Consider the following 13804-nt stretch of genomic DNA (forward strand, 5'->3'; position numbering starts at 1 on the left):
CTTCTCTTTTGCACTCTCTCAGTCTATCTCACGCTGTCTGCACATGGTTTTCATGCTGTCTCTCTTTTGCACTCTTCCAGTCTGTCTCGTGGTCTCTGCACATGGCTTTCATGCTGTCTCTCTTTTTTTTTTTATTACTGTGATTTTATTTGAGATTTTCAAATTTTGCAGCCATGCTGTCTCTCTTTTGTACTGTCTGTCAGTCTCATGGACTCTTCACATGGTTTTCTTGCTGTCTCTCTTTTGCAGGCTCTCACTGTCTGTCTCGCGCTCTCTACACATGGTTTTCATACTGTCTCTTCCTCCGTGTTTATATCTGCTCCATAGAAGAGACTTCTGTTACCCATAAAAGGAGAAATCAAGCAGCGAGACCTCCCAGTCCTGCACTCCATCCTCATTCCTGCACTCTGTGCTCACATTCTCCTCCAAAGTCCCGACCCCAAGTATGTCTCAAAGCTCTTATGCCAGCTGTCTAATTCTCTTTCCTAGAATGCCCTTACACTGTAAGCTGCACTCTCATTGTGCTCTCTTCTTCTCTGCACTTTCTTCACCTCTTGTCATTTCTTACATGTAGTCTCATCTGCTTCTATCCTCTTTAGTGACTCTCATCATTTCCCTTTCTTTGCTCATATTGCACTCTCATCATCCGACCTCTGATGGAAGAGCATCCAGCGTGATGAGGAGAGGGGATATTGTGGCTTGTCTACACGAATGCACATCCAGGAGAAGGAGGACAAGACTTCACCCGCTGCTCGGAGTGTCTTCATGTCTGCCTCTCTCTGTCTGTCTCTCCTCATCACTCCCCCTCTCCCTCTTTATTATTCTGCACTATCCTCATCATTTTTACTCCCTAATACAGCATTCATCTGTAACTGTCATTAGACATGTTTTCGCTCTTGTTGCACTCTCATGAATAGGCTAGCTGGCTCTTTCCTTTATTATGTGGTCTCTTCTGTAGTCTGCATAATATTATGTTTGTCTTTCCTCTTATATGGCACTCTAATGTCTGGTTTGTGCTCTTGTTGTTGGCCTGCCGCTGTCACCCTCAGGATATGGACAGTGAGTACCTGTGAGACTACTGCTGTAGTCCATGGGGATGATCCTCAGCTTTACCACACGAGATCAATGGCACCTAAACGATACACTACTCACTTCTACAAGATTACTTGGTTTCTCTCACTGAGAACAATCACACATTACTCACTTGTGATGCATGTGAACAGTTATGGAGCCCCATTACTTGCAATGAAGCCTCTTCCTTCTTAGACTGCCTCCTCATGATTGTGCCGTCTCTCTTTCCTAGCCTGTACTTTCCACATCTTTACTGTTCTCACAGTCTGGCACTCTTATTGTCAGTCTGCACTCCTGTAATGACCACCAGTCTCTCTTCATCGTTTTTTTGCTAAGCTCCAGTTTCCATGCCTTGGTTTTGGAGGGCTGTGACCTTGTCAGAATCGCCTTGTGCTTTGTAGTGCTGTTTGGGAGCCATGGAGGACTTGGGTAAGTTATGGTTGATGTGTCGTGTATCCTGTCATTTGACCCACGATGGGTCCAGGACTCTGGCACAATCACCCGCTAACTTTGTGTCCCTCTTAGATGCGTTGTTAGCGGATCTGCAGGTCACATCTCCAACTAGATGTCCAGTCTTATTAACCGATGGTCATGAGACCTCTGAGGCGTTCGAGCCGCGGCCTCCACCGCCACCATACGACCCTAAGGTGAGGTCAGCTGAGCTGTTGTCGCCTCCTTCCTAGCACTAGTCTTATGTACTCCATCTTTACATTGCCTTATCTCTTCAGACAGCCCTGCGTCTTCCGAGCGCTGACATAGAGAACTTCCCCAACGACAAGAGCCATCTTTACAGGTCCGAGACTTTAGGTCTTGAGGAGAATCTTGTCACTTCTGGCTCCTAGGCACACACTGAATTATCTTCCTTTTCTTTCCAGTACAGTGAAGAAGTGCGGCTCCCCCTCCGTGTCAGTGGGCGTCGGGGGCGGCTTGTGTGAGTTGGATCGTTTGCTCTATGAGCTCAATGCCACTCAATTTAATATTACAGGTATGAAAGGCAGCCTGGTCTGTGATATTAGTAACCTTTCACCCCCTTAATTCTTATTATCATGTCCTGCCTCATGTTACATTAAAAGAACCCTCCAATTTTGGAAAACAGAGATAGCCGCACCGCATCCCTGACTAGTGTGCACTATGCCATAGTAATATAGGTGGCCAATCACTACACAATCAGGCCAGTGTTGTTGCATCATGTAGTGTCATACACTAATGATGTATACTAACACACAATGTGCATCAAATCCAAACGTATGAGAACAGAGGCAGCATCCACGGCAATATCTTTAATAAAAGGACACTTTATTCCATTGTGGTCCGTACATACGTAAAAGCAGCAACGTTTCTATCCTGAGTGAATCGAAACGTTGCTGCTTTTACGTATGTACGTACCACAATGGAATAAAGTGTCCTTTTATTAAAGATATTGCCGTGGATGCTGCCTCTGTTCTCGTACGTTTAGATTTACCGCGATGGGTGCCGATCCGACCCAAGGTGAGGCGTGACATCTTTTTCTGGCTGATGAATTAGCCTTTTGGTTTTGTATAACCAGACAGCTGAGTGCCGCTAGGGACGTGTTGCAATTCTGGATACACAGTGTGCATCAGGTAGTCGGAGAAGCAGAACGGCCATCTTTGTCTTTCCAGGACGGGAAGGACGCTCTAATGACAGCTTACAGTCGTCTTTGATCATTGTGATTGAGTCTCGTTACGTTCTCAAGTAGTGAAGCTGCCCATTCCACTTGGTATAAAAGCCTCCAGATCTGCTGTTCCACTCCAGGACACTGAGCTCAGGAGACTGATGGTCCCTCGAAAACTTGCAATTTCTTCTGCTGCAGACACTTTAAGGGCTTGTCTGGGCAGCTCCTGCTGTCAGAGCAGAAGCTCCTGCTTCAACTCTAATGTATCCCGGTACTGACAGCTGGCGCTGCCTGCACAACCCATGTAACCCCTTAGTAGCCAACCAATTTTTCTGTTTTCTTTTCGGCATCACATTCCTAGAGCCATAACATTTTGGTTTTTCCGTTGACATAGCCGTATAAGGGCTTATTTTTGGTGGAACACATTTTTTTTAATGGCATTCTGAGTACATATAATGTATTGTAGAACATTTATTACATTTTTGAAGGTGATAGGAAAATAAGAAATTCAAGGATTGTTTTTTTTTATTCCATTTTTACGGCGTTCAGCTTGCAGATTAACCCCTTAATGACTAGCCCATAGTGTTTTTACGTCCTGCCCAAGTGGGCTTTATTCTCTGAGGACGTAAAAACACGTTTCCTGCAGAGAATAAAGCCCCGTGGGCTCTGGACGTGACAGCTCCATGCTGTCGGTGCCCACAGGTAGCCGACAGCATGGAGCTGTCATCCCGGGCTGCGCCCCCCCCCCCCCCCCCCCTGCCGATCGCAAAAAAGTAAATAAAAGTGCCCAAAAAGTTAAATTCTCACCTGGCTTGTCGCGGTGTCCCCCGGAGATCTGGTCCTCCCGGACCCGCTGCCGCTCTTCTGCGCGCCAGACGATGACGTCACGCGCAGAAGCCCGGGTGCCCCCGGCAAATTCAAAATCTCCTGGCTCCCGGCTACCTTCAGGAGCCGGGAGCCAGGAGGTGTTACCGGGAACCGTGGTGAGCGGTCCCCGGGCCCACGATCGCCGCTATCCAATGGATAGCGGCGATCGCGAAAAAGTTTAAAAAAGTGCTAGTTTCACCTCCCCTCATGGATTGGATCCATGAGGGGAGGTGAAAATACTCACCTCAGGTCCGCCGATGTCCCCGGTGTTCCGGGACCCGAAGTCCCCCTCTGCGCATGCGCGCCCGATGATTGACATCGGGCGCGTGCACAGAGGGGCTCGAGCCCCGGGAAATTCAAAATCCCTCTGCTCCTGGCTGCCATGTGTAGCCAAGAGCAGAGGGATGTCACTGGGGACATGATCACTGTCATCCAATGGATGACAGTGATCATGTAAAGTAAAAAAAAAGTGTAAAAAAAGTAAAAAAAAGTTTTTAAAAAGTTTAAAAACCGTACGTTTCATCTCCCCTTACGGATCATATCCGTAAGGGAGGATGAAAGTACGTACATAAGACCCCCAGATTTATCCGCGGACCTTACCACAGCTTCTGCGCACACACCCGTTGCCAAAATGGCGGACGCATGCGCAAAAGCTGTGGATTGCCAGGATAATTGAAATTCTCCCTGCTCCTGGCTACAAAACTGAACCAAGAGCCTGGAGATTTCACGGGGGCCGCGGTGAGCGGTTCCTGATCACGTGTTCGCCGTTATACAATGGATAATGGCGGTCACGTAGAAGTTTTTTTAAAAAATTTGAAGTTTCATCTCCCCTCACCGATGCAATCGGTGAGAGGAGATGAAACTTTTTACCGGAGGCCTCCGTATTTGCACCCCGACGCGATCCTCATCCTTGAACTTACCCGGATTCTGCACATGTGACCGCCGGCAAAATACCGGACACATGTGCAGGAGTCGGGGAGCCCAGGGAACTTAAAATCTCCTTGCTCTTGGCGAGAGCCTGGTGCAGTGACGGGTGGCCTCGTTGAGCGGTCGCCAGTCACGTAAAAAAAAAAGTAGCGCTCTAACATAGGTCGTTTAGAAAAACACAACAGTTCAGACAGAGCCAACGAATAGTGAGCAAGTTCTCCGGTATGCTATTTTCCTATCCTCTGTACAGGAGGAGAGCTGCAATGACAATGTGGGGGGCTCTCACCAGGAGAGTGGTCCCCCCAATAAAAAACAGACAGCAAGTTTTAAGTAAGAAAAGTATGCGCTCGTGGAAAATGCAAATAAGTAAAATACAGAAGTCTGTTAGGTGGAAAACATAAAAGGGAAAGAAATAGAATGGCACTTACTCGGGAGGAGGGGGGTGTATTAAACAAGAAGCCCCCTCCTTTAAGTGCTGACTCCTCTAGATCCTCTCGATCGCGGATGTTATTTGCAGCAGGCAGGTTGATGTTTCCGGTTTTATTTATAAAATAAAATTGGATTACAGGCAACGCGTTTCGGTGCGACAAGCACCTTTCTCAAGCCAATGCATACATCGGTTGGTCTCACATGACTGGATAGGAATTACGGATTCCGCATGCGTCTGATCCGCAGTAATACGCAGATCAATTGCATTGGATTACACAATTCCGCTCACATTAGTGGGTCGGAATTGTGTAATCCACTCGCAGAAAACAGAACGCAGCAGGTTCTATTTTACCGCGGATATCCGCAACATAGAGCCCATTGTGCTCCATGGTCGCGGATATACCCGCTGCCCATACGCAACTACGTTGTGTATGGACTGCGGGTACCCGCGTCATCGCTAAGCGACGGTGCGGGAAATACAAACAAAAAAAGGTACTGCGCATGACCGCCCGTGTAAGTAGGCAGTTATGCGCAGTACATTACGCGGCCGTACGCAGGGTCACAGCTGGGCTCACAGATGGGATCCGCTGCGGGCCTCTGCAAGCAGATTCCGCCTACGGCTGCGTGAGCCCGGCGTTATTCAGACCGCTACCTGTAATACGTATTTTACAAGAAGCCCCAGGAACGCTTGCCTTCATGCAGTTCCAGGAGCAGCTTGTTGAGCGCCTTCTGTGCGAGACCGCCGCACCTCATCAAGCTTACGGAGACTCACGGAACGCCACTTTTTACACCCCATACCCGCCACTGAGGTCAAGAAATGACCCCCAAAAAGCATGAGAGGAGGGGGGATACACGGTTTTATTGCCCCATGGGCCCATTCCAACCAGCCTCCGTAATTACCCCTGTCTTCGGAAATACCACACAGTTCACTTTATTACTTTCATCTAAGATTTGCGAACACCAAAAAAGGGCGTGGAGTGTGTGTGTGTGGGGGGGGGGATTTTTAGGGAGTCAATTTTTATTCCGTACAAATAAGCAATGGGGCCTGGGATTTATTCAGTTGTGCCCTGAGATCCAACGTGTGTTCCCTCCTTTATAGGGCTTGCCATGGGTCCTGTAAGTAAATTAGGGCCACAATGGGTATGTTTCTGAACTCGGGACAAACGGGGGTATCCATTTGGGGGTGAATGTCTTCATTCCTATGTACACTGTACAAAAAAACTGTTATTAAATTTAAAAAATTGCCCAAAAAATTGAAAATTGTAACTTTTTCCTTCTGCTTTGCTTAGATTCATTCAAATACTGTGGGGTCAAAATACGCAGTACACCCCTAGATGAATTTGTTAAGGGGTCTAGTTTTCAAAATGGGGTCATTTGTGGGGGTTCTTTATAGTTTTGGCCGCTCAATGGCTCTACAAGTGGGCAATGGGGCCTGGAATTTATTCCGTTGTACCCTGAAATCCAACGGGTATTCCTTTCATTGTAGGCCTAGCCATGTGTCCTGTAAGTCTATTAGGGCCACAATGGGTATGTTTCTGAACACGGGACAAACAGGGGTAACCATTTTGGGGTTAAAGTCTTCATTTATATGTGTGCTGTACAAAAAAAACTGTTTTTAAATTGACGCAATAGCCCAAAAAATGAAAATCGTAATTTTATCTTACTGCTTCGCTTAGAGCTATTCAAAAATTGTAGGGTTAAAATACACAGTACACCCCTAGATAAATTCGTTAAGGGGTTTAGTTTTCAAAATGGGGTAATTTGTGGGGGTTCTCTATGGTTTTGGGCGCTCAAGAACTCTACAAGTGGGCAATGGGGCCTAAAAGGACTTCAAGCAAAATCTATGTTCTGAAAGCCACCGACTACTCCTTTCATTTTGGGCCCCGTTGTGCATGCGGACATAAGATTAGGGCCACAATGGGTATATTTCTGAAAACAGCACAAATAGGGGTATCCATTTTGGGGTGCAAGTCTTCCTTCACATGTGTGCTGTATAAAAAAAAGCTGTTTTTAAAATGACAGAATTGCCAAAAAAACGAAAATCCTAATTTTTTCCTTTTGCTTTGCTTGAATTTATTTAAAAACTGTGGGGTCAAAATACACAGTACACCCCTAGATAAATTTGTTAAGGAGTCTAGTTTTCAAAATGGGGTCATTTGTGGGGGTTCTATATGGTTTTGGGCGCTCAAGAACTCTACAAGTGGGCAATGGGGCCTAAAAGGAATTATCTATGTTCTGAAAGTCACCGACTACTCCTTTCATTTTGGGCCCCGTTGTGCATGCGGACATAAGATTAGGCCACAATGGGTATAGTTCTGAAAACAGCACAAATAGGGGTATCCATTTTGGGGTGTAAGTCTTCCTTCATATGTGTGCTGTATAAAAAAAGCTGTTTTTAAAATGACAGAATTGCCAAAAAAACGAAAATCCTAATTTTTTCCTTTTGCTTTGCTTGAATTTATTCAAAAACTGGGGGGTCAAAAGACACAGTACACCCCTATATAAATTCGTTAAGGAGTCTAGTTTTCAAAATAGGGTTATTTGTGGGGGTTCTATATGGTTTTCGGCGCTCAAGAACTCTACATGTGTTCTATGGGGTCTAAAAGGACTTCAAGCAAAATTTCTGTTTTGAAAGACACTGACTACTCCTTTCATTTTGGGCCCCATTGTGGACTCAGATATAACATTAGGGCCACAATGGGTATATTTCTGAATACGGGAGAAACAGGGGTATCCATTTTGGGGTGTAAATCCTCATTTTCATGTAAACTATAGGATAAGAATATGTCTTTAAAATGATAGATTTGCAAAAATATGAAATTTTACTTTTTCTCCTCTAAATTGAATTAATTCCTGAAAAAAAACTGTGGGGTCAAAATACTCATGACACCCCTCAGCGAATACACTAAGGGGTTTAGTTTTTAAAATGGGGTCATTTGTGGGGGTATCTATTATTCTGACACTCATGAGGCTTTCCAATCTTGGCTTGGTGTAGGAAAACAAAGTGTTCCTCAAAATGCTAAAAAGTAATGTTAAATTTGTACGTCTCCTAAATGGTTAAAAAAAAAACGAAAGTTTTTCCAATGTGCGCCCAAAATAAAGTAAAGGAAATATAAATCTTAGCAAAAATTTCTAGATTATGTTTGCACAATTTAAGATATTGCAGTTGGAAATGTGAAAAAATGACGATTTTTTCAAAATTTTCCCAATTTTCGCGCTTTTAATAAATAAACACAAATTCTATGAGTCTAATTTTTCCGCCTAAATGAAGTACAACATGTGGCGAAAAAACAATGTCAGAATCGCTTGGATATGCAAAACCTTTCTGGTGTTTTTCCATGTTAAAGTGACAATTGTCAGATTTGCAAAATTTGGCCTGGTCATTAAGGCGCAAACAGGCTTGGTCACTAAGGGGTTAAATAAAATGTTACATCAATAGTGCGGGAAAGAACAATTACGTCACAAATTTATGTTGTTTTTTCCCCTTCCCATGTAAACTTAAATCGTGGCCGAGAAACAGTTCCCGCACCAGGTCGTAAGCTTATGTTCTATCGATGGTGCAGGCTCAGATGCTGAGACTGCAGCATTCACAATAGAAGCCATCTGTGGAAACCTTTATATATGTTGCAGGAGGAAAAAAGGGAAGGAGGAACATGATGGAAACCTTTATATATGTTACAGGAGGAGAGAAGAGAGAGGGGAACATCATAGAAACCTTTATATATGTTACAGGAGGAGAAAAGGGAAGGAGGAACATGATGGAAACCATTATATATGTTATAGGAGAAGAGAGAGGGGAACATCATAGAAACCTTTATATATGTTACAGGAGGAGAGAAGAGAGAGGGGGACATGCTGCAAACTTTGATATATGTTACAGGAAGAAAGCAGGGTGAGGGGGGACATGATGCAAACCTTGATATATGTTACAGGAGGAGAGAAGGGAGAGGGTATGCATGATAGAAACATTTATATATGTTACAGGAGAAGAGATGGGGGAGGGGGACATAATGGAAACCATTATATATATTACAGAAGAAGAGAAGGGAGAGGAGAACATGATGGAAATTTTTATATATGTTGTAGGAGGAGAGAAGGAAGAGGGGGACATGATGGAAACTTACATGTATGTTAGAAGAGGATAGAAGAGTGAGTGGCATCATGAGGGAAACCTTTATATATCTTACAGGGGAGAAAAGTGAGAGGGGACATGATGGAAACCTGTATATATGTTACAGTAGGAGAGAAGGGAGACCAGGACATGATGGAAAAATTTATATATGTTACAGGAGGAGAGAGAGCAGGACATGATTGAAACCTTTATATATCTTACAGGGGGAGAAAAATGAGAGGGGACAATGATGGAAAGCTTTATATATATATTATAGGAGGAGAGTAGTTAGAACGGACCATGATGGAAACCTTTATATATGTTACAGGAGGAGGGAAGGGAGAGGAGAAACGTGTTGGAAACCTTTATGTATGTTATAGGAAGAGAGAATCACAGGAGGAACATGATGGAAACCTTTATATATGTTACAGGAGGAGAGAAGAGAGAGAGGGGGTAATGATAGAAACCTTTATATATGTTACAGGAGGAAAGAAAGGAGAGAGGGGACATGATGGAAACCGTTATATATATTATAGGAGCAAAGAAGGGAGAGGGGGGATATGATGGAAATTTTTATATATGTTACAGGAGAGAAGGGAGAGGGAGGACATGATGGAAGCTATTATGTTTGTTACAGCAGGACATAAGTAAGAGGAGGGACATGATGGAAACCTTTATATATGTCACATGAAGAAAGAAGGGTGAGGGGGCACATGATGCAAACCTTTATATATGTTACAGGAAGAGAGCAAGGAGAGCGGTACATGATGGAAACCTTTTTTTATATGTTATAGGAGAAGAGAAGGGAGAGGGGGGAGATGATGCAAACATTTATATATGTTTCAGGAGGAGAGAAGGGAGAGGAGGACATGCTGGAAACCTTTATATATGTTACAGTAGGAGAGAAGGGAGAGGTGGACATGATGGAAACCTATATATGTGTTACAGGTGGAGTAAAAGGAGAGGCAGGACATAAACCTGATGGACATTTGTCTTTTTTCTGCCTTAGTGCCAGTGTCAAGACAGCCTGCTCATTTCTTAGCTATAATACGTAAAATAACAAGGAGCGATGACCTCAAACACATTACATGGTAGAGAGGAGTCAACAAGGCTGTGTATGCCAAGCCACCTGTGGGGTCATGAAAAAGACTTAGATTAAGTCGAAACGTCGCCATTTTATGGAGCAATAAAACCTTTTTCTACAATTTCTACACCGTTGATGCTCCCGCCTCCTTGGACACTATTGCATTTATTTGGGGTTGGGTTCATGACCCCACAGGTGGCTTGGCATACACAGATTGGAACCTCTGCACTTAAGTGCATGTGTTAGGTGTGCTGCGGGACTTTCCTATTTCTACTTCTCTCCTCCTGTAACATATATAAAAGTTTCCATCTTGTGCCCCTCTCCCTTCTGTCGTCATTTAACATATATAAAAGTTTCCATCATGGTCTGCTCTAACTTCTCTCCTTCTGTAATATATATAAAAGTTTGCATCATGGTCCCCTCTTTTTTTTCTCTACCTGTAAGATATTTAAAGGTTTCCATCATGTCCTCCTCTCACTTCTCTCCTCCTGTAACATACATAAAGGTTTCCATCATGTACACCTTCTCCCTTCTCTCCTCCTGTAACATATATACAGGTTTCCATTATGTCCCCCTCTCCCTTCTCTCCTCATGAAACATATATATAAGGTTTCCATCCTGTCCTCCTCTCCCATTTCTCCCCCTGTAACATATATAAAGGTTTCCAACATGTCCTTCCTCTCCCTTCTCTCCTCGTGTAACATAAATATAGTTTTCCATCATGTCCCTCTTCTTCCTTCTCTCCTTTCTGTAATATATAAAGGTTTCTATCATGTCCCTCCTCTCCCCATGTAATATGTATAAAGATTTCCATCATGTCCCCCTCTCCCTTCTCTCCTCATGTAACCTCTATTAAGGTTTCCATCATGTCATAGAATCATAAAATAGAAGAGTTGGAAGGGACCTCCACGGTCATCTGGTCCAACCCCCTGCTCAGTGCAGGATTCACTAAATCATCCCAGACAGATATTTGTCCAGCCTTTGTTTGAACACTTCCATTGAAGGAGACCTCACCACCTCCCATGGTAACCTGTTCCACTCATTGATCACCCTTACTGTCATAAAGCTTTTTCTAATATCTAATTTGTGTTTTCTCCCTTTCAGTTTCATCCCATTGCTTCTAGTCTTTTCTTGTGCAAATGAGAATAGGTCTGATCCCTCTACACTGTGACAATCCTTCAGATATTTGTAGACCACTATTAAGTCTCCTCTCAGCCTTTTTTTTCACAAGCTAAACATTCCCAGATCATTTAACCGTTCTTCATAGCACATGATTTGCAGACCGGTTACTCTCCTCTGAACTAGCTCAAGTTTGTCGATACAAAATGAGGCAGCTCGGACTGGGCGAAAACGTGTGTAAGTGGGTAAAAAATTGGCTCAGTGATAGAAAGCAGAGGGTGGTAATAAATGGTTCGTACTCTGATTGGACCACAGTCGCTAGCGGGGTGCCACAGGGTTCAGTATTAGGCCCCACTCTGTTCAACATATTTATCAATGACCTGATAGAGGGGCTGCACAGCAAAATATCAATATTTGCAGATGACACAAAATTATACAATATAATTAATGCAACGGAGGACAATGTGCGGCTACAAACGGACCTGGATAAGCTGGGGTCTTGGGCAGAAAAATGGCAAATGAAGTTCAATGTTGAAAAATGTAAGACTATGCACATGGGCAAGAGGAACGGATGTCACAAATATTCACTTAATGGGGTACCACTAGGGAAAAGTGATATGGAAAAGGATCTGGGGGTATTAGTGGATAATAGACTAAACTGGAGTAACCAATGCCAGTCAGCCGCTGCAAAGGCAAATAAAGTCTTGGGGTGCATCAAAAGAGGAATAGGGGCGAAGGACGAGAACATCATCCTCCCACTATATAAGGCACTTGTCAGACCTCACATGGAATACTGCGTACAATTCTGGACACCGGTGCTCAGGAAAGATGTCACAGTGCTTGAGGGGGTTCAAAGAAGAGCGACTAAACTAATACATGGAATGACGGGACTGGAATACCCAGAGAGGCTATCAAAATTGGGACTATTTACTCTAGAAAAAAGAAGGTTAAGAGGCGACCAAATAACCATGTATAAGTACATGAGGGGACAACACATGGATCTCTCCCGCGATCTGTTTACACCCAGGACCACGACGGTAACAAGAGGACATCCGCTACGATTAGAGGAAAGTAGGTTTCATCACCAACACAGAAAGGGGTTCTTTACTGTAAGAGCAGTTAGACTGTGGAACTCTCTACCGGAGGAAGTGGTGATGGCAAAATCCATAGAGGAGTTTAAAAGGGGACTTGATGTATTTCTGGAGAAGAAGGATATTACAGGATATAAATATTAGGTTAAGTGTCAATCCTGGTATATAGGCAGGTAGGAACTATTAGGGGTTGATCCAGGGAACAGTCTGATTGCCATTAGGGAGTCGGGAAGGAATTTTTTCCCCAAAAGGGCTAATTGACTTCTGGCCTTGGGGTTTTTTGCCTTCCTCTGGATCAACACAGTAGGATAGACAGGCTGGACTAGATGGACAATGTCTTCATTCGGCCTTACATACTATGTTACTATGTTACTATGTTACTATGATGTCTTTTTTTAAAGTGGGGTGCCCAGAACTAGACACAGGATTCCAGATGAGGTCTGACTAAGGAAGAGTAGAGGGGGATAATGACCTCACGTGATCTAGACTCTATGCTTCACTTAATACATCCCAGAATTGTGTTTGCCTTTTTGGCTGCTGCATCACATTGTTGACTCATGTTCAGTTTATGATCTATTAATATACCAAAGCCTTTTTCACATGTGCTGCTTAGCTAAATTCCTCCCATTCTGTATATACTTTTTTTTTTCTTGCCCAGATGTAGAACTTTGCATTTCTCCTTGCTAAATACTATTCTGTTAGTCGCTGCCCACTGTTCAAGCTTTTCTAGATCTTTTTGAATACTCTCACTTCTCTAGTGTTAGCAGAATTTCCACCCGTGTGCAGGGGGCCATAGCCTGTATTCTTTTATTCCCTCCAACATCACAGCGAAGATCAGTTGATATTCCATCTAATCTCTGAGAGAAAATTAAAAAGTTCGGCCTTCTCAACCTCATTTTTAACCAATTCACCTTTTTTGTCTTGTAAGCATCCAATAGCATCTTTGACTTTTCTTTTGCTTTTGACATACCGTATATTCCGGCATATAAGGCCACGGGGCATATAAGATGACCCCCAACTGTTGCCTTATACGCCTGGAATACGGTGTAAAGAAAAAAAAGCAGTACTCACTTCCCCCAGCGTTCTGCGGCGCTGCTGCAGGCTGTCGCTCCCCCCTCATCCCCGACAGAGCATTTTCGCAGCGTCAGCCAATCACAGCCATTCAACATTGAATGGCTGTGATTGGCTGACGGAGCGTGAGTTAGCCAATCACAGCCATTCAATGATGTCATTGAATGGCTGTGATTGGCTGACGGCACGAGAGTTAGCCAATCACAGCATTAGCTTTCTGGAGGCGGGGATTTTAAGCCCCGCATCCAGAAAGCAATGCTCTGTCAGGGACGAGGAGGGAGCGACAGCCTGCAGCAGCGCCGCAGAACTCCGGGGGAGCTGAGTACTGTTTTTTTTTCTTGTATAGCCGGCGTATAAGATGACCCCGACTGCAGAGCAGATTTTTCAGGGTTAAAAGGTCG

General features: G+C 44.1%; 1 protein-coding gene across 4 annotated transcripts in view; it reads left to right on the forward strand.

The window, feature by feature from the left end:
- Positions 1–13804, forward strand: part of TGFB1I1 (transforming growth factor beta 1 induced transcript 1) — a 78455-nt gene that overhangs the window by 40623 nt on the left and 24028 nt on the right. The window contains exons 1-5 of one of the 4 annotated variants that reach the window (XM_066577140.1): positions 310–443; positions 1408–1500; positions 1597–1718; positions 1800–1864; positions 1947–2056. In XM_066577140.1, coding sequence (XP_066433237.1) covers positions 1488–1500; positions 1597–1718; positions 1800–1864; positions 1947–2056 — 310 coding nt within the window. In that variant the 5' untranslated portion in view covers positions 310–443; positions 1408–1487. Of the gene's footprint in view, positions 1–309; positions 504–580; positions 1060–1407; positions 1501–1596; positions 1719–1799; positions 1865–1946; positions 2057–13804 lie in introns of those variants that run through there. The other 3 variants (XM_066577142.1, XM_066577141.1, XM_066577143.1) reach the window with 3 other exon arrangements.

This window comes from Eleutherodactylus coqui, chromosome 8 (assembly GCF_035609145.1).
Source record: "Eleutherodactylus coqui strain aEleCoq1 chromosome 8, aEleCoq1.hap1, whole genome shotgun sequence".
NCBI lineage: Eukaryota > Metazoa > Chordata > Amphibia > Anura > Eleutherodactylidae > Eleutherodactylus > Eleutherodactylus coqui.